Source organism: Xyrauchen texanus, chromosome 8 (assembly GCF_025860055.1).
Source record: "Xyrauchen texanus isolate HMW12.3.18 chromosome 8, RBS_HiC_50CHRs, whole genome shotgun sequence".
Classification (NCBI taxonomy): domain Eukaryota; kingdom Metazoa; phylum Chordata; class Actinopteri; order Cypriniformes; family Catostomidae; genus Xyrauchen; species Xyrauchen texanus.
This window is the reverse complement of record NC_068283.1, coordinates 37,023,012-37,044,487: the sequence shown is the minus strand read 5'-3', so window position 1 is coordinate 37,044,487 and position 21,476 is coordinate 37,023,012. Positions and strand designations below refer to the sequence as shown.

At 37.1% G+C, this 21,476-nt stretch overlaps 1 protein-coding gene across 3 annotated transcripts; it reads right to left on the bottom strand.

Annotated features, from left to right (window-relative positions):
* Nucleotides 1–4,661: 4,661 nt before the first annotated feature.
* Nucleotides 4,662–20,628, bottom strand: LOC127647898 (coatomer subunit zeta-1-like). Of its 3 annotated transcripts, none has more exons than XR_007971114.1 (10): nt 20,541–20,628; nt 17,676–17,744; nt 16,486–16,570; nt 15,319–15,410; nt 13,983–14,038; nt 12,149–12,226; nt 11,628–11,679; nt 9,512–9,687; nt 8,879–8,917; nt 4,662–5,495 (listed from the first exon to the last, which is right to left on the bottom strand). XR_007971114.1 is itself a non-coding variant. In XM_052132418.1 (10 exons), exons 1-10 carry the CDS (start codon nt 20,556–20,558, stop codon nt 5,448–5,450), a joined length of 570 nt encoding a protein of 189 aa, XP_051988378.1. In that variant the 5' UTR covers nt 20,559–20,628; the 3' UTR covers nt 4,662–5,447. The 3 variants fall into 3 exon arrangements, 2 of the variants coding, with proteins under 2 accessions (XP_051988378.1, XP_051988379.1); XM_052132418.1 differs by lacking the exon at nt 9,512–9,687 and adding an exon at nt 8,224–8,256; XM_052132419.1 differs by lacking the exon at nt 9,512–9,687.
* Nucleotides 20,629–21,476: the final 848 nt, after the last annotated feature.

Genomic DNA, 21,476 nt, shown 5'->3' with positions numbered 1-21,476 from the left:
TAAATGTAAATGTAAATGATGGCACAATGTGGGACAGTCGAATAATTAAAAACAAAAAACATATTTTTTAGGAGAAACTTTTATCCTTTAAATGTTCCAGGTCAGTTTTAAAGTGACCTTTATATAACAAAAAGTAAAAAAGTTTAAATCTGTTGGTTTTAATAAAAAATCAACCGCTGGGATAAGAAATTGCCCAAAGTTCAAGAAACACCAAAATACAAAAAAATAGACAAGAATGCACATAGTGTGCATGATAATATTTAAAGTGCATAATATTTATGATGAGGTGCAAAACAGTAGTGCAAAAGTGATGTCTTAGTATTCTTGATTTGAGTTATTTTCTGCAGGCGGAGTAGTTGTCAGGGCATTGAAGGAAAAACTGTTGCAACTACTTAGTTGAGAAGTAGGAGAATGTCTGCAGGTGTCCTACAGATTAGAATGGATTAATGATGCATATGTAACTGGCCCTATAATTAGGCCAGCCTATCTTCATTTTTACCCACTTATATTTGAATAGAGATGATGTCAGTTTGTTAATTATGTACATTTTCCAATTCTTCTATCTGCCCACTTGTCTGGTCAAGGGTTATTTTTCCATACACATATAATCCTAACTTTTGAACCTTAACTGCTTTTAAGTTTTTAGAGTTTAGGTTTACTCGTGACAACCTGAGAGTAGTAAAGGCAAAGCGCTGACCGTGGTGCTGAAACCACACTTGACCGACAGCTGTCAGTAACACCGCGCGCTGTCCGTGGTGCTGAATCCACCTTTCTGCTATTGCATTTCTGTAATGGACCTGTACGTGCCACCTCCATGCTTGAATGGTGAATTTGATTTAGACTCTGCATGAAAGATTTCCTTAGACCATAAATAGAATTACATTGTATGACTGTCGACGGCTATTCTCAGTACTGGGAAACAAGGTCAGTGTTCTCACGGCAAAAAGCGAGAAATATGTGAACAAATCTCACGATGGTGAAGTCCTTGAGGAAAAGAGCGTGCAGTTGTGTCATCATGACGATGTCACAGTGGTGTGCGTGTCTGTAGCCCATTAAAGCATGTTCTTTCATATGGCGCTTCTTCACTTTGAAGCGCTTCGTGAGAGCAGCTGCGAGCGATCTGAAATCTATTAACACCCGCAACTCACTTAAAAACACATTTCCTCAGGATGTGAAGATGCAGTGACACTTGTGTCGCTCGTTCGCTGTTTGACCCCTCTGTAATTGCATGCAGGAAAAAGACGTCATAACTGATGGATTACTTCTCAGGGTAAAAATAGGCCCTTGAAGTTTATGAAAGAATATATGCTGTAAAATTGCAATTGTCTCTGCTGATATGCAAAACGAGCCCATTCGTGCTTCAAGAGCCGGGCTTCGTCAATTGTACTGTGCAGATTTCCATTTGTCCACCAGATGGCGCTAATGACAAACAGCGCCATCATTCATGTTTTTTATTGAACAAGTTACTGTGTTACCAGGGATGAAAGCAAACATCTTTGAGATACTTAAAAACATTATTTTAAAAAAAATAATCTTGTTGAGAATGTCAATTGCGACCGCAGTATTTTCCTCATTCATCATATGGGACACTGAATGCATCACTGGAATGGTGGTGGCGTAGTGGGCTAAAGCACAGAAATTGTAATCAGGAGGTTGCTGGTTCGATCACCACAGTCATCACCATTGTGTGCTTGAGCAAGGCACTTAACTCCAGGTTGTTCTGGGGGGATTGTCCCTGTAATAAGTGCACTGTAAGTCGCTTTGGATAAAAGCGTCTGCCAAATGCATAAATGTAAATGTAAATCATTGCAGTCCAACTGATTCTATGCACTCTTGTTTTGTTCGCACTGTTACCTAAACAACAGCACCCCAGTATTGTATATGTTGCGCTTATGTAAAGCTATACAGTACGAATGTATACATGTTGGCTACAACAAGGTCTTGTTTCACTATCAATCATACTGTCAAAAAAAAATACACATTTGCTTTGTGTACACTCGGTTAATGCTGTTTTCCTCTAAAGTGATTAATAAAACATCAGTTGACAAGGAATTTCAATGCTTTCAGAGCTGGGTTTCATCAACTATTCTGTGAAAAATTAGTTTGGTTGGTGTAACTTGGTCTATTCAGATTGATTTGTATTGTCATTGCATTGACTTGAATAAAAACAGGTTCACTGTAACCCCTAATGCGCCAAAGTATTAATTTTTTTGAGTAGGGAACAATTAAATCATACACATTAGTTCAAATAAATTATCCTTTAAGAGTATTTAGAACTTTTTCTTTCTTTCATGAAACTTACACCTTCTAAGTAACTTGAATTGTTTAATGTTTTGAGTTTAATGAGCGTGTCTCTTTAAATTTACAGGAACTTAAATTTAACTGAAACTGGGAAGGGGATTTTTATTTCCCAGCATGCTTTACATTGCAATCCACTTGAGAGTAAATGTTAAAATTAAGTGTTAATATAGTGTGTCTGTGCAAGATGAATTTAAAGGGAGATACTTGTTAGTGTTTAATGTTTTGTTGTTTAGAAGAGTTTCTGCCATGTTAAAGTTTTTACCATTATGGTGAATATTGGAGCTTGAGATTACATTGTTCTACAGTATATTGATATACCTGTGGAGCTGTTGCTATGATAATCAAAACATGGTTGATCTAATAAGTATGCATTTAGCATGCTTACGTTCACTGTACTGCTTGTTTTAGCTAGCTCTAGATAGGGTCTCTCTACTTGGCATATTTGAGCCTATATGGTGATTTTAAGGTCAGCCAAAGAGATTAAGTTAAGTACCATTAAAATGCATGAGTTAGCTCACTCAATATTTGAAGTTCAGAAAAAAATCAACACGCATGAGTACAAATTTGACAGTTCTGCTTACATAAACTAGTAATTTATTAACTTTTTATTAAATTATTTTTTTGAGTTCTGCTAATTTATTCGGGTTTACATTGTAATTTAGATGTTTCAAAGCACAATTTTTAGGTTAGTATGTTTTTCAGTGCGCTGCCCTGCAGGGTGTACTTCTGATATGCATCATCTAAAACTATCGTTTTGAAAAGTTGACCGCATGTATGGCCTCCAATTAATTATTCATTTAATGGAATATTTGCATTTTTTCATGGAATACATTTGTTACACTGCAAAATAAATAAATACATTAAATTAAAATAGAAGTTCATAAAAAATGGAAACTTAGTCACAGCATCACAAATGTTGATCTAAAGTTTTTGTTAAAGAAAAATTCCTGATGGTTATTTGTCAACTTCTGATGCATTTCATGCACACACAATATATTTTAGTTTATTTTTATGATTTACGCATTTCAATTTCATTACAAAATTCCAGCAATTTGAACTGCGTAATCTTTAACAAAATAGGCTATTAAAAAATAAAAAAAACGACATATTTTAAGTTTTATTCGTTCAATTTAGTTTAAAAAAAATACATTTGATTTGATGGAATTTTGTTATGAAATTGAAATCGTAAATAAAAATTTAAAAAAATGATTGTCCCTAGTCTATGATAGGCTGCTACACCATTAACTTCTGTTCACCTAAATATCTAAAAAAAATTCTACATTTTTTTCTAGTCGCACCAACAATTAATGTAGTTACACCAAACACATCAATGTATTTATTTCACTTATATATATATATATATATATATATATATATATATATATTGAAATAAATATATAAAGTGAAATAAATACATTGATGTGTTTAATAAATATATATTTATTATTATTATTATTATTATTATTATTATTATTTTATTTTCTCGTTAAATTTTTCTTGTTTCCAGTGCTGGACATACGCGTTAATAAACATACTGACTTGAAAATATACGACATTTCCGCAAACAGTAAGACGATTCCTTTAGAAAATGCTCACGAGCCACCTAAAGTTGTGAGTATTATCACAACTTTAGGTGGACATTTAATGTATTTAATAGGAACTGGCCTATATTTCTGTGATGGCAAACGGTTTTGCTGGTATTATGACAAAAATTATGTTTTAAAATTAATAACTCACGAGTTTCGCCTTTTCTTGTGATATCGACATTCTACGAATGGTTTTATTTATTTAGACCTATTTCTTTATATAAATATGTTGTTGTTACCTCTCTCAGTTTTATGTAAAACAAGCATATTGTGCACGGGAAAACAGTAGGTTAATGTATTTAACACTACATTAACAGCTCATAAACCCGGTTAGAAGTCATAAAGTTGGCTAAGTAAAGAAATATAATTGCAAAAGTAAATTTTTGGGATTTATTTTTTGGCTAACAGCACTACTTCGACAGAACAGAAAGAGTAAAATGTGATTGGCTATTGGATTTTGCGGCTTTCGATGGTCAACGCCCACCTTTATTAACTGCGACCAATCGGATTTGGAGAATTCCACAAACGACACCCCATTGGTTTGAGCATGTAGGTGGAGATTCAGCATAGCGATTTCCATTGGCCTGCGGCATCCAATAGCGGAGCAAGCCACGCCTTCGTTCGTCATTCAAATTGATGACGTGCAGGTTAATACTGAATATTCATGACTGAGCAAATATGATTGGTCCACAAGACCTCCCTTCTCACCAATGGAAAAACAGCATTAATAGCGTGCTTTTGACTGAACCAACAAGAGAGAAACGACCCAATAAATGCTATAAAAACATATTTATTACTTGTCAGTGACATGATGCACGTTTGTGCATAATTATTTCAAAACATGTTTATAATAAATTAAACACGTTCGGCGTAAATGAGTTTACACAGTTTTACATGTAAATAGGCAATACACATTCAAACATATATTACTTTCGGTTATAATGTAGCATCAAAATAAAAATAAAAATCTATTCATATTATTATTTCAGCTACATGTTATTATCTCATAATATTGCCTCTTTCTCATTTAAACAATAAACGAACATTTATAAAATAGCAAAATAGGCCTGATTATAACTGTAGTGTAACAGAGCTCTGCATTTTATTGACAAAAGGTTGTGATTACAATTGTGATTAATAAATATGACAGAAAAGACTATTTGCACGCTTTGATCTGTGACTGTATCTCTCTGACAGTGTAAAATAAAATGTGTATCCATAGACAGCATATGCAGGTTTGCTAAAAAAATGAAAACACACAATTGCTTTAAACTGCTTTGGAAATAGACAAATATTTGTGTATTACAGAGCTGATATTTCATTCAAAATTGTAATGGCAAATATGTTTCTACTGTTCATATCATAAAAAAAGAGAAAAGTGGCCTTCTTTAATATGACAAAAATATATATAATATTCAAACTTAACACTAAACATGAGCTGCAGATGATCTTATTTATTTCTATAATTCATTACATCAACAACATCATTGAAATAAAAATGACATTTCTTCAAAATTCCCTTTTAATAATTTACAGATGCCTGCATGAAAAGTATTTGACCTATTTCAGAATTGACCATTTGATCTGCTCCTTTGCTGAATGTAACACCTGGAAAATAAAATAGTAATTTGTTATAAAAGTGGACTGAGAAATTAGCAGCATCCTTTACTGCTGATAGTCCAAAAACTATAAAACATCTCAAACACAATATTAAATCTGAGCTCTAATTAAAATCCAATGTAACTTATGAGGGGAAATTTGATTGACTGATTGATTATTAACCTGTATATATATATATACAGTGAGGAAAATAAGTATTTGAACACCCTGCTATTTTGCAAGTTCTCCCACTTAGAAATCATGGAGGGGTCTGAAATTGTCATCGTAGGTGCATGTCCACTGTGAGAGACATAATCTAAAAAAAAAAATCCAGAAATCACAATGTATGATTTTTTAACTATTTATTTGTATGATACAGCTGCAAATAAGTATTTGAACACCTGAGAAAATCAATGTTAATATTTGGTACAGTAGCCTTTGTTTGCAATTACAGAGGTCAAACGTTTCCTGTAGTTTTTCACCAGGTTTGCACACACTGCAGGAGGGATTTTGGCCCACTCCTCCACACAGATCTTCTCTAGATCAGTCAGGTTTCTGGGCTGTCGCTGAGAAACACGGAGTTTGAGCTCCCTCCAAAGATTCTCTATTGGGTTTAGGTCTAGAGACTGGCTAGGCCACGCCAGAACCTTGATATGCTTCTTACAGAGCCACTCCTTGGTTATCCTGGCTGTGTGCTTCGGGTCATTGTCATGTTGGAAGACCCAGCCTCGACCCATCTTCAATGCTCTAACTGAGGGAAGGAGGTTGTTCCCCAAAATCTCGCAATACATGGCCCCGGTCATCCTCTCCTTAATACAGTGCAGTCAGCCCTGTCCCATGTGCAGAAAAACACCCCCAAAGCATGATGCTACCACCCCCATGCTTCACAGTAGGGATGGTGTTCTTGGGATGGTACTCATCATTCTTCTTCCTCCAAACACGGTTAGTGGAATTATGACCAAAAAGTTCTATTTTGGTCTCATCTGACCACATGACTTTCTCCCATGACTCCTCTGGATCATCCAAATGGTCATTGGCAAACTTAAGACGGGCCTTGACATGTGCTGGTTTAAGCAGGGGAACCTTCTGTGCCATGCATGATTTCAAACCATGACGTCTTAGTGTATTACCAACAGTAACCTTGGAAACGGTGGTCCCAGCTCTTTTCAGGTCATTGACCAGCTCCTCCCGTGTAGTTCTGGGCTGATTTCTCACCTTTCTTAGGATCATTGAGACCCCACGAGGTGAGATCTTGCATGGAGCCCCAGTCTGAGGGAGATTGACAGTCATGTTTAGCTTCTTCCATTTTCTAATGATTGCTCCAACAGTGGACCTTTTTTCACCAAGCTGCTTGGCAATTTCCCCGTAGCCCTTTCCAGCCTTGTGGAGGTGTACAATTTTGTCTCTAGTGTCTTTGGACAGCTCTTTGGTCTTGGCCATGTTAGTAGTTGGATTCTTACTGATTGTATGGGGTGGACAGGTGTCTTTATGCAGCTAACGACCTCAAACAGGTGCATCTAATTTAGGATAATAAATGGAGTGGAGGTGGACATTTTAAAGGCAGACTAACAGGTCTTTGAGGGTCAGAATTCTAGCTGATAGACAGGTGTTCAAATACTTATTTGCAGCTGTATCATACAAATAAATAGTTACAAAATCATACATTGTGATTTCTGGATTTTATTTTTAGATTATGTCTCTCACAGTGGACATGCACCTACGATGACAATTTCAGACCCCTCCATGATTTCCAAGTGGGAGAACTTGCAAAATAGCAGGGTGTTCAAATACTTATTTTCCTCACTGTATATATATATATTTGTATTTGATATATCTATATTTTCAAGTAAAGAAAAGTCCCACAGTTCAAATCAAATCATCTTTTATTCATACCGCAACAATTAATTTAATTTCTTACGCTATATAGTATTTTTTACAGTAATTAAATTACAATGCAATTACAAAAAGTTTTTTTGTTTTTGTTTGTTTGTATGTATAAATAATGTATGTATGTATGTAACGATTTAGAGCAATAATGAGAGCCCCACTGATAACACTTTTCTAATCTGGCAGTTTTGTATTATGTCCGCGAGGGGGTGCATGGAGACCACATACACGATCCATTATAAGTTCGTTGCTGCGACACAACTATGGGACTAGAGATTTAACTTTCACATTAACATCAAGTTTTATAGATTAACACAACATTTAAATGAAAGCAAAAAAATAAATAATTAAATAAAACAATCAAACAAAGAAAAAAAAAATCTACATACAAATGACAGTCTTCATACACATGCATGCATGGTTAGTTCAGCATAGATGTGCGCGCGCGTTTGCGCACGTGTGTGTATGCGCGTGGGCGAATGTGTGTGTGTTTGCGCGTGTGCGTATGTGTGTGTATAGGTTTAAGTGGATATGGATTGTTTTTTTTGTTTTTTTTACAAACTGGTCATTACAAGGGTATGATGCTATAAATGTGGTATATGAGGACATTTCTAGTGTCCCCATAATTCAAATCACTTAAAAAAAAAAAAAAACATACTACACGATGTTTTATTGAAAATGTAAAAATGCAGAATTTTTTGTGAGGGTTAGGTTTAGGGGATATAATATATAGTTTGTACAGTATAAAAATCATTATGTCTATGTAGAGTCATCATAAGGATAGCTGCACCAATGTGTGTGTGTGTGTGTGTGCGTGTGTGTTGTTCTTAGTGTGCGCTAATGCACTTACATTAGTGGTGAGAGCAAGTTTCTCAGTGATGTGCTGTCAAGGTGAGAGAGTTAGTGGCAAAGGTCATGTGTTAGGACAGTTAGACAGAAGCAGAATTTTCACATATTTCAATTTTCATGAGAGAAGACTGTGAGCTTAAAATAAGATTAAGATGTTAAAACATTTAGTTCACTCAAAAAAAAAATTTTGTCATTTGGTTGTTTCAAACCAGTATAGCTTTCTTTCTCCCATGAAAAACAAATGATGAGATGTTAGCCAGAATTTTAGCCTCAGTCACCATTCACTTTTGCTGCATATTTTTTTCCATACAATAAAAGTGAAAGGTAGCTAGCTGATGCTAACATTCTGTCTAAAAGACATACGGGTTTGGAACAACATGAGGGTGAGTAAATAATAACAGAATAAAAAGAAAATTATATATATTATTTGTGGTGAATTGTCCCTTTAAGAGTTTGAAAGATCACAAATTATTGTTTGGGTATTTGCACTTGCTTGTGCGTTCTGTTGTCATAATCTACTCCAAAACAAGTTAGTACAAAACAACTTTTTTTATTTATCTCCTATCAGATGAATAAATAAAAAAAAATAAAAAAGAGTACTACTACTACTACTGTAAATGTGTACTGCATATTTATATGTATTTTTCTGTCTGTACCTGTGCCACACTCTGTTCTGATAAAGGATTGTCATCTACCTGTAAAAACAAATGTATAGACATAAATTACAAAACAGTTTACTAACACACACTGCAACAAGCAAGACATATATAACCCTCACACTTAAGTATAGATTACTTGCTTTAAGGATCTTGCACGATATGTCTGGATCTTGCAAATATCGTGCAAGATCCTTATAGCAGGTACTCTATGCTTAAGTGTGAGGCTTAAATATCAACAACACACCACAACTTTAAAATGCCATTATTGTTGTCACAAATAACCAATGAGTGAAAACAGTGTCCTAACGCTGCAGACTTAGAGAAACCATGAAGTCTTTAAACACTGGAGTAAAAAAAAAAAAAAGCTTGCAACTGAACAGCATAAACCATAAGTCAGAAGAAGTCTGGACTGAAACATTTTACGCAGAAATCAAGCCCAGTCATCGATTGAGTGAGTTTATGTGAGCATAAGTCAGAGATGTGACTCAGTGTCCTCCACTCCACAGCAAAAGGTTTATGGTCAGTTGTCAGGGAGCATGCCGAGACCTTTTCTTGATATTGATTGGCTGGTTCTATTACAGCTGTTCCTCTTTTGAGGTTTAAACACGCTTGTGCATGCCATGCAGTTACCTGCCCACTCTCTCATCCTCAACCTTCTCTCTCTCTCGCCATCATCACTAAATTGAGGGGAGAGAGGGAGGGGGGCTGAAGGAGAACTACAAGAGCTGTCGCTTCTCTTCTTGGCCCTCCATGTTACCAGTGATGTAATCGAAAAGAACGAAGCCAAAGGCCTGCTCCGTCCCACACTGACAGGGCAAGAGAGGGGACATTTAGTCTGTGTGTGTGTATTAATGTAAAAGGGACAATTTAGTGTTGGATAGTGTCAAATTTAAAGGTGTAGTTCTCACAAAAATAAAAATTGTCATTATTTACTTACTTACCCTCATGTTGTTCCAAACCAGTATGTCTTTCTTTCTTTCTTCCGTTGAACACAAAAGGAGATATAAAGCAGAATGTTAGGGACTGATAACCCTGTTCACCCTTCACTTTCATTGCATATATTTTTCATACAATGAAAATGTGAAGTGAATGGTGACTGAGACTGCACCTTCTGCCTAAAATCTCCTTTAGAGTTCCATGGAAGAAAGAAAGTCATAGAGGTTAGGAATAACATTAAGGGGAGTAAATGATGACAGAATTTTACGTTTTGGGGTGAATTATCTCTTTCAAACAAGTGGAAATGTTTAATTGAACCAAAAAGAACCCAATAGAACAGAAATGTATACACTTTGATGTTGGCTTGAAACAAAGCCGTAAACTATATTTATTTAATTTGAGGTTTGATTACATGAAGACAAACAGCTTTCTAGCTAGTCAAACAGTATAGGTGTGTCCCAAACCACACACTTCTGCACTACTTTATATACTCTAAAATACAACACAAATAATGTACAAGTACCCAGATGATGCACGTATTCAACCATCAAAACAGATTGTGACATTTTGGACGATGGATGGATGGATGGATGGATGGATGGATGGATGGATGGATGGATGGATGGATGGATGGATGGATGGATGGATGGATGGATGGATGGATGGATGGATGGATGGACGGACGAAGAGACGGACGAACAGACGGACAGTTATGGATGGATGGATGGACGGACGGACAGTTATGGATGGATGGATGGATGGATGGATGGATGGATGGATGGATGGATGGATGGATGGATGGACGAACAGACGGACAGTTATGGATGGATGGACGGACGGACAGTTATGGATGGATGGATGGATGGATGGATGGATGGACGGACAGACAGTTATGGATGGATGGACGGACGGACGGACAGTTATGGATGGATGGATGGATGGATGGACAGACAGACAGTTATGGATGGATGGATGGATGGATGGATGGATGGACAGACAGACAGTTATGGATGGATGGATGGACGGACAGACAGACGGATAGTTATGGATGGATGGATGGATGGACGGACAGACGGATAGTTATGGATGGACGGACAGACGGACAGTTATGGATGGATGGATGGACGGACAGACGGATAGTTATGGATGGATGGATGGATGGACAGACGGATAGTTATGGATGGACGGACAGACGGATAGTTATGGATGGATGGATGGACGGACGGACAGACGGATAGTTATGGATGGATGGATGGACGGACAGACGGACAGTTATGGATGGATGGATGGATCGGACAGACAGACAGATATGGATGGATGGATGGATGGACGGATGGACAGACAGTTATGGATGGATGGACGGATGGACAGACAGACAGTTATGGATGGATGGATGGACAGACGGACAGTTATGGATGGATGGATGGATGGATGGACAGACGGACAGTTATGGATGGATGGATGATGGATGGATGGACAGACAGACAGTTATGGATGGATGGATGATGGATTAATGGACAGACAGACAGTTATGGATGGATGGATGGATGGACAGGCAGTTATGGATGGATGGATGGACAGGCAGTTATGGATGGATGCATTGACGGACGGACTGATGGATTTGGGCAATTCATGCATGATAGAGAGACAGAGAGAGAGCAAGAGAGACAGACAGACAGATGGACAGGCTAAAATTGTTTTATCTTTCCCTTTGTATCAAAAGCATGCCATCAGAGCATCCTGAAGCAACTTAACTAGATGTACAAACAGTTCATTACTCGATGGTTTTCTCTTTTATTCAGTCTCTTACCCTGTAGTTGACCTTCTCAATGACCTGTTGGGGGTCACTCTCCAGTATCACCCTGCACACGCATAAAAGCAACATATGGCCATATAAGGTCATGAATTTGGTCAATACTAAATAATCCCACCATTGAATCATAATGATCTCCCAGTCAGATTCAAGCAATAAGGTATGAGAGGCTGTGCTACATTAATAATTGTAATTATAGTTACATAAAAGCACAAACTTGAGAGCCCTATTACTTTTATAAAATAGCCCCAGACATGTAAACTAAGGTTAATAGTTGGCCTCTATGGGTGATGCAGCACAGAAGCTAGGTGAACACACGGTTGGTGTCAGCTGTTACTATATTGTGTATTTAAGCACCTGCATCATGGCTCAGAACTATTTGTTTTATAATATACTATTTCAAAGAACAGAGATTCAGTTATTACATTTCATGTTACTATATGTGCAATAAAGTACAGCATATATGTGTGTCACTGCTATTCATAGTATTGATTCAAGTAGGATAAGTATCCATTTACCCTCCGTCGATGATCTCATCCACCACCAGGAAAACCCCATCCATATTATCCAACAGAGTTCTCTTTTCCACGTTTTTCCTGTTAGATGAGAATCATCAGGTGATTCAGTCTACATATAGAGATAGATAGCTCACCCTAAAATGAAAATTCTCATAATTTACATACCCTCATGTTGTTCCAAACCCATTTGACTTTTTACTTCCATGGAATGCAAAAGGAGATGTTGCATAGAATGACATTTTCATTGACCACCTTTAATTTCTGCACTTCATGTACTTAAGAAAACGGTTTATTTCAGGGTTTTTTTATGACCTTTTGGCTTTTTAATGGGATAGGGAAATTAAAGAGGTGACAGGAAATGACAGGGAGAAGAGTTGAAATGGGATTGGGAAAGGACCTCACGAGCCAGGACTCAAACTCAGGTCACCCACGATGCATCAGCACCACATGTTATGAGTGCAGCCCGCTAGGATACGGCTCTGACTTATTTCAGGCTTTTGGCAGAAAGCAGTGTTTTGGAACGTCATGTAAACAAGAACATCAATTTCCTTACACCATTTAAGGGATTAAGAGGAAGCGGTTTAACACATCTGGGTTTATCCTGGAAAACACAGCTTATGTGGCCATGTAAATGCATAAATTGTTACAGGTGCAGCAGTGGCGTGCAGTCAACCCCTTCAAACCCTTCAGAGAAGGGGTTCCATAAACTGAGACGGAAACGTTATTTAAATTATGAAACATTCATTGCCCCATTTATTTAACAATGTATGTGCATTAAATAAATAAATGCATTAAAATATTTACTGTAAATATACAAACATCTTTGCATTGTTCCTGTTTGATGGTGTGCAAGCGGTCCGTGGCAACCAATCAAAACTGCTCATTATCACGCTGTAGCTTTACGTTACTGAGTCCCCCTTTCAATTAATTTGTGTTCACTTTGGGGGATTTGGGCGTCAGCAATCTGCACCTTCAGAGCTCCGAGGAGAAGGTGTTATGATTTAAACACAAGACAGGATAGTTTCCCTTCCTGTAGTCGTGTTTCCGTCGCTACCTGAGGCAATGATGAACTTTGGGACATGTCCAGCTACAGGCAGAGCAAGCAGTCTTAAATCCGTGGATGATTTACAAAGAATTACATTATTTTTTTTCAAACGAAGAGACTAATTGACAGCTTTCCTGCAATGTGCATAATCGTAATTTATTGACATGTCAAAGAAACTTTGTTCTCACAATCGCCTCCGTTATATTACACTGCATGCACTGGCGCTACTCCTACCAACAATACAAATAAATGGTTTAGAATGTACACTTTGACTCGTCCAGTGTAGACAGTTCTAGTAAACACTAACAAGCATGCACAGGATGATGATTACAGAACAGGATGGTAAGTGGAGTCCAATTGTGCCATGCATGCATAGACACTCCACCAGTTACAGGGATAATTCCCTAAAAAATGAATATTCTGTCATCATTTGCTCACCCTCATGTTGTTCCAACCCCATCTGACTATCTTTCATCTGTGGAACACAAAAAGAGATGTTAGGAAGAATTTTAGTCTTAATCACCATTCACTTTTGTTGTTTGGAAAAAGATGCAATGAAACTGAATGGTGACTGAGGCTAACTTTCTGTAACATCTAGTGTTTTACAGAACAAAGAAAGTCAAACAGGTTTGGAATAAAAAGAGTGTGTGTGAGAAAAAGAGAGGGAAGTACTGCTAATGATGTTAAATATCTTAAATAAATAAAAAAGTGAAAAAAAAAAAACATACATGCCTCACTGATTTCCGTTTAATGGTCTCAAATTCTGCAGATATTGGAGCATGAACTCACCTGAGCATCTGACTGATAGACTCAAACAAGCAATTCAGCACTGCCATGAGCATGAGCTGGGGTCAAACAAATACAGAAAGAGAGAGAAACAATGCCAAAGTCATAAATGGGTTGAAATGTGTGCCAGTCTTCTTTTTGTTATATTAGCATGCTCATTTGCGAATGAAAAATAACCAAATATCTAACGCTGTCAATCATTATTCATAATGGTCATTAAGAATCACTGTCATGTGAAAATTCATGATTCGTGATGTAATCTGTGATTCAGAGTTCCCACGCTTTTTGACTAATTCGTTTCCATGACTTCTCCATAACCTTTCTAGACATTTGTAATTGCTGGATAAGATAAGATTTTAAAAAATACTATGGCTGTCGATTTAACGCGTTAATACGTGCGATTAATTTTACAAAAAATAATGCGTTAAAAAAATTTAAGCATTTAATCACAATGCTTTCCTGAGAGATTCAAGCTTGTAGTACCACCTGTTTACTCCAGAGGGCAGTAAGTGAAATTTCAGCTGTGTGAGCAACACACAGTTTATTACAGTGAACAAAACATTAACAACTCTTCGGCGGACACACAACATAAACGTGCAAACTAAGGGATCTCAAGATGTGTTTAAAGATTGAGTATTAAACTATATTTCACTTGACACAGTGACCTAAACATTTTATTTTTATGACGCAACACACCCGAGACGCGACACAAGCATGTCTGACGCAGGTCGTACGGTCTTCACCTCATACATATTTAATTACCAACAAGGTTAAGGAGGTGTCCTTTAAACTGTTACACCGGTTTTACCCAGTCAATCTTTATTTAAGAAACATGCTCCCTGAAATAGATCCACTTTGCTCCTTCAGTAATGCTGTAGATGAATCTGCCCCTCACCTTTTTTGGGAATGTGTCCACGCTATAGTATTTTTGAGAAAATTTTGTTTGTTTGTACAAACCTCTATTTTAACTAGTTTTTCTTTGCTTTATACAGTTTTGATAACTTAAGTTAATATTTTCATTTCATTAATTTCCATGAATTTTCCAGGGCTGGAAAACAACATTTTTCCATGACCATGGGAATCCTGGTGATTGGAGTAAAATGGTCTGCACTTATATAGCACTTTTTTAACCTTAGAGGTCACCAAAGAGCTTTACACTGTGTCCCAATCACCCATTTACACACGCATCCATACACCAATGCAAGGCACTAGCCTGCCATTGGGAGCAACTTGGGGTTCAGTGTCTTGCCCAAGGACACTTCGGCATGTGGGCCGGGAATCGAACCGCCAACCATGCGATTAGCAGCCGAACCACTCTACCACTTGAGCCACAACTTACCTCATTCTCCTGAGCACTGCCAACTACATAGAAGAACAAGTCTATGCTGCTCTTGTAGACTATCGTCATTCCCTCTATGAAGGCAATCTCATCTGCACACAGAGAAAGATTTCATTTCAAAATTCACAAGATTTACCATTATTTATATTTAATATTTTATTATATAAATGTACTGACTACAATGATAATGGCTGAGACAACCCTTACAAACAATTACTGTGACAGTACTATGGTACAGTGATGGTATAAAATTATAATGTCATTGTACTTTGATATATACCATGGTACTCAATGATTAACATCTGTTTTTTAAATACAAATACCATGATATTACCATTGTACGTGTACAAAATAAAAACATAGTATAACCATGTTACCGCATTGTGCCATCATGGTACTTTTTTGTTAGTGCAATATACAGCTCAATGCAATGTTAGAGTGCTGTTCGCATAAAAATTATAAGTACGGGTGCTAATACAGTTTTTCTTTTATATATGAAGTATGAACTAAGAAAGCTTATCCCATTTCAGTGTTTTATTTTCATGGGCTAAGTTTAAAAGGTTCAGGTGTCCGATTGTAAAAGTTTAAAATCAATCACAACACTACATCTGCAGAAATGAAAACTAGAGTCAAGAACAACAGTTTCACCTTTCACCGGTTCCACCTTCAAGAGACAATGACAGGTGTGTATTTTTACCACATTATAAACAGTTAACACCTAAACAGGTGAACGGATCAGGGTGGCTTTGTTATCCTGGTGCCATACTCCTTCACCCCACAGGGCAAAAGACAGAACAGACAGAAACAGCTGTGAATGGTAGAACAGGTTCTCCACCCTGTTAGTAATCTGACCTACAGGCCCTGAAGGAACCTTGCAAAGGTGCAGTTCTAGTTTTAGAGCTTGATTCAAATCTGGTTCTAGTATGGGATGATTCTTTTGATTTTTTTTATATAATAGATTAGATTAAGGAGCAGCTGGTCTAAATCAGCACAATAAAATCTCTGCATGCTCCCCTGATATGTAGGGAATAGTGATCTGATCTGAACAGAAGAGAAAGGCTTGAGAGATAGAACATTAATCCAATCATGTCTTGTTACAGAAAGCAAAACAATTTGCAGTGTCGGTTAGTAAAATGCCATTTGAAGGCTGCTTAATAACAAACTTACTGTCGGCCTTATGCGTTTTGTTGAAGACGTTCTTTTCAAAATTCATCTGCTCCTTAATGGAGGGGTAGAGCTCTGGATCATAGTACTGAAATTGCAGAGTTATCACTTGTTATTACACATTAATAGTAATTCATAATGCAGAACTCATATTTTCAAAAAACATATTTTGAGTCTGTTTTTCTAGGTAAACTGATTAAAGCTGTGCAGAGCTGGGGCGCTTAATCTTGCTCCTGGAAATCTAGCTTCTTTTGGAGTTAAGCGCAATTCATAACCCAATGCAAGTACGTGTTGCATTCTAAGCGTTGCCACAAGGGGCGCTATAGCAAGATTAGTGTGAACTGTCTGCTTCTACTGTGAGTTTTCTCTTTCTATTGAACTATTTTCATGGCGGACCAACAGTTTGAAGAGAATATTGCTGAGCAAGTCAGTTGAAGTCAATATATTTATAGCAACTCACTAGAATATCACATCCAGTTTAGTGGCACAGACATTTTAATTTAACTATCGCTTCCTTGAGGGTTGTTACTACCAGAGATTTCTGTTCTGACTGGTTTTTACTCTACAATGGTCCAAGTCCTTACTGCATAGCCAGCTGGTAGCTATGCAGTGTATAAACCTCCCTCCCCTGGCCTCAAGAGGCACACTAGCGACAGACGCTATAGGCTGTAGCCTTTAGCCTCATTGTTAGTGCACCCGCCCCCTATGCTGGGGACCCCAGTTCGAATCCTGTTTGAAGCAGGTCAAGCAGGGCCTGTTACAGTGGTGCCATGACCCAGGTGGGAGAGAGGTTTAGGTGGTGAGTGTAATGGTAGCCATCTGTGTAGTGTATAAACCTCACTCCCATGGCCTCAAGAGGTGCACTAGCGACTGATGTTAGAGGCTGTTGCCTTTAGCCTCCTTGTATGCACGCCCACCTCCCACGCCTGTTCGAATCCCTTTCGGCACAGGTGGAGCATTTACATACATTTACATAACATTTACATACGTACATTTTGTAATGACCACTGCAACCATTTTTGTTTTATATGATGCAGCTTACTTTAACGTTTAGAAACTCTCCAAAACATAAAATATTGTATGTATTGGGTAGTTTGATAATGATATTAACTGATTCATAACATGTCCAAATAATGTTAAAAAATAAAATGAAATGACAGAATATTGCAATAGTAAAGGCTGTGGCTGTGCACCTTTGAAAGCAGTCTGTTTCCATCATTGTCTAAGATGAAGATGGTCTTCACTGTGTACAGCGATGGTTCCTGATTGAAAATAAAAGATTAATAGCCATTCAGCATTCATCATTAGCAAAGTTTTCAGATCACAGATGTCATAATAGTCTTCAAATATTCTTCATCATAATCCTAAAAAAAGTCATTCATGTGACAAAAGGTATGCAAACAGACAAGGCAGACAAAAGTGTATAAAAAGAGTCTGTCTGGCTCACAGTCTCCACTGCATTCACTGGGTCCATCCGGGCCAAAGTTCTGTCATGCACTGACTGCCGTTGATTCAAAGTCTGAGTGTATCACAGAACTTGAGCCAGGTGAACAGAAGGAAAAATGTCTTGTTAATTCATCTGGTTGCAGACTATGAAGGAGGATTCTGTTTGCCGTTGCGTCTGGTTTGTCAGTCTCGATATGTACTTTGGGGCCAAACAAGGTAAACTCCGCCTTTGGTAAACTGCAACATGCAAAACCATCTATAAAAAGTGTCCTCAAAGACTCTTTAACTACTACAAGCTCTGTTTAACCCATAAAAGCATATCTTTAATAACCCAGGACCACATTTCACCTCACCCATTATTAATTATGCCCACACCTCTTTAGTTTTCTCAACGTTTCTCTTATGAATAGTGAAACACACCAAAAAATGTTTTATATATATATATATATATATATATATATATATATATATATATATATATATATATATATATATATATATATCATTGTTTATTACAATACAAATGACAACATAATCATGCTGTTTGACCATGGTGAATTATCAATATTCCATATGCATGTACACATATTCATGCTATTTCTCACTTAAGGTGGCGCTGATGTTGACTTTTTGAAACTTCATGGAAGTAAACTATAGCAAGTGTAACACATGAACAGAGTGATTTGGGTATTTCATTTGGGTATATTACTGAAATGATGTTAGATGTGCATCTATTTAGACTCAATAAATGCTTGAGAAAATGTATATGTAATGTGTGGTTTATGTGTAGCTCAATATGTTTCGTGAAATTTTGCATTTGTTGCATCATCTCTTTGATATATAAAAATAAACATATCTCAAGTCAACATTTAGCAGAATATATTCTATTCTATTATTTTCTAATTGTCTTGAAAATGCTTTAAACATGTACACTCCCTGAGCATTTTGTAGATTCATGTCTAAAGACCGAGTATGAAATAATGTTTGGTTAACCCATGCATTTAAGGGGTTTTCAATCGTTTTCCAGTGTAAACATGCACTAGACCAGAAGTGTAGACTTGGGCATATGCAGGCATTGCGTTTGCCCTAAGCGATGATACGTATGGCCGCCAGAACATCGAGTAGGCTTTTGACCCGGAACTTTCAATCTACTATAGTGATACCGCAGCTCCGTTGAGTGACTGTGTTTTTCATTTTATTTTAAAAAGATTACTGAGCTTCTCTCTAAACACGAATGGAGCAGCAGGAGCGCAACTGACGTCACAGGCAAGACAGACAGCCTGACTAATCTGATCCACCAATCAGAACGCTCATTTCAGACGCGATTGGATATTTGCCAACCAATCATATTATCAGTTTTCGTAAGGGGCGGGACATTTACAGCGTCTAATGCTCTTGCACAAGCACCCCTGAAGTAACCATAACTTGCGCTGTGAAATGTATTTCCCTGCTAAACGTTAATATATAAATTTAAATTTAACGTAAGCGATCAAACTTGATGCTAATATACATACATACATATATATATATATACATATATATACATATATATACACATATACACATATACATATACACACATATACATATACATACATATACATATACATACATATACATATATATATATATATATATATATATATATATATATATATATATATATATATATATATATATATAGGCCTATATTGCCTTTTACTGCAGTCAGTGGTGCCTTTTTCTCGTGATGTCAACGCATTTAAATTTATATTTCTATGTAGGAAAACTATTTCACAGAAAAGCACATTATGGTACACAAATAAAACACAACCATTCATTTTTATGTAGGCTATAAATGGTAATAAAAGGGAGGCTTTACGTGTGAACGGCCCATATGCTTTGCTACAAAATAAGTGCTGCTGCTTTGCGACTGCTGCAGATCTTTAGCACTAGGATAGCTGTTGTCTATATAGGTCAACCCGTAATACTATTAAAATGGTCATGGCAAGTAATAACACTGATCTGCTCCAAGTATCCACCTGTGGAATCAATCACGCGCACCATCCAGGCAGCGCGCTCTCAGCTCCGGCGGATTTGTAGACGCATCGAGGACGTGGCATCCACGTCCCTCTCTGAAAACCCACATCTTCCACTTCTAGACGAAAAAACTTTTCCAGCAAACTGACCAAAAGTGGAGGATGGCCATAAACAAACCCGTAAAATCTCAATTATTATGTGAACCTCGCTATATTCGCATACGATCACTACAATGTATCAACAGTTAATTGTTCGCATGCCATATTAAAAATAAAACGTTATGGTTCGCTCGGCGAAGAAACCGGATCGGATACATTTCGCTTTCGCGAGACAAAAATGCATGCACGCGCGTTTGTAATATGACATTATTTTATACATATCCAGGAGTTTTAAACTGGAGTGCGTCTTATAGTGCTGTTTCCAAGTTAGCACGGTAAGCCGTACATTAATAGAAAGAGCAAATAGTTACTTTTAAAAAAACATATTTATCACGTAAACTGCGCATTAGCTGCCACATGTAGTCTATCTACTGTGACTGTGTGACAATAAGTAACATAAATTAAAAATAGCAATAAAGTAAACAAATATCCTACCAAAGCCGCGGAGTCCATTGTGGCAGCTCAGTGTTGACGTGGACAGCTTTGAGCTGTCATTACAGTAGCGCTCCTAAAACCCTCTGACTCACAGGGGGCGGATCTGCAACTACTGCCCTGCAGCCGCCATGTTGGCTCGAACACACCAGGTTTGCTCCTGTATTAGATCCACAATGGCGGCATTGAACGTGCCCTCGCGTGTCTCATCTGCTGTCGCGTTTGTTGAAGTCAGTCTTGGGATGTGAATCGGGGTGAATCGTTTTTGGCGTCGTGCCATTTGCTCCAATGAGTAAACCATTTTTGCGTCGCAGGGGTAAAATGTCATAGTACAGGTGACATCTTCCAACTGTGAAAGACAATTTCTGCCACGTTGAAAAACAATTCGTGCTTTAGGAAATCATAGATTTACGTGCCCAGCACCACCACTGTTGGGCCCTTGAGCAAGGCCCTTAACCCTATCTGCTCCAGGGGCGCCGTATCATGGCTGACTCTGCACTCTGACCCCAGCTTAGCTGAGATATGTGAAAACTAATAAATTTTCACTGTATATATGCAAAAAAACTGTGTGTATAATGTGTGACCAAAATAAAGGATTCTATTCTAGATGAGATACTAAGTCATATTTACGAGATAAAAATAATTATTATAAGATTAAAAGCCATAATTTATATATAAAAGTCATATTTGCAAGATAAAAAGTCATAATTATAAAATTGAAATCCATAATTTTGATATAAAAAATACAAATTGATATACTAAGTAATTTTTATAGTCATAACTATAAAAAGTAATAATTTAGATATAAAAGTCATAAATATAATACTAAGTCATATTTATGAGAACAAAATCATAAAAATCATATTTTGTGATTATGATAATGAGATAAGTCATATTTACAAGATAAAAAGTCACTTTTTATAAAAAGCAAAAATTGAG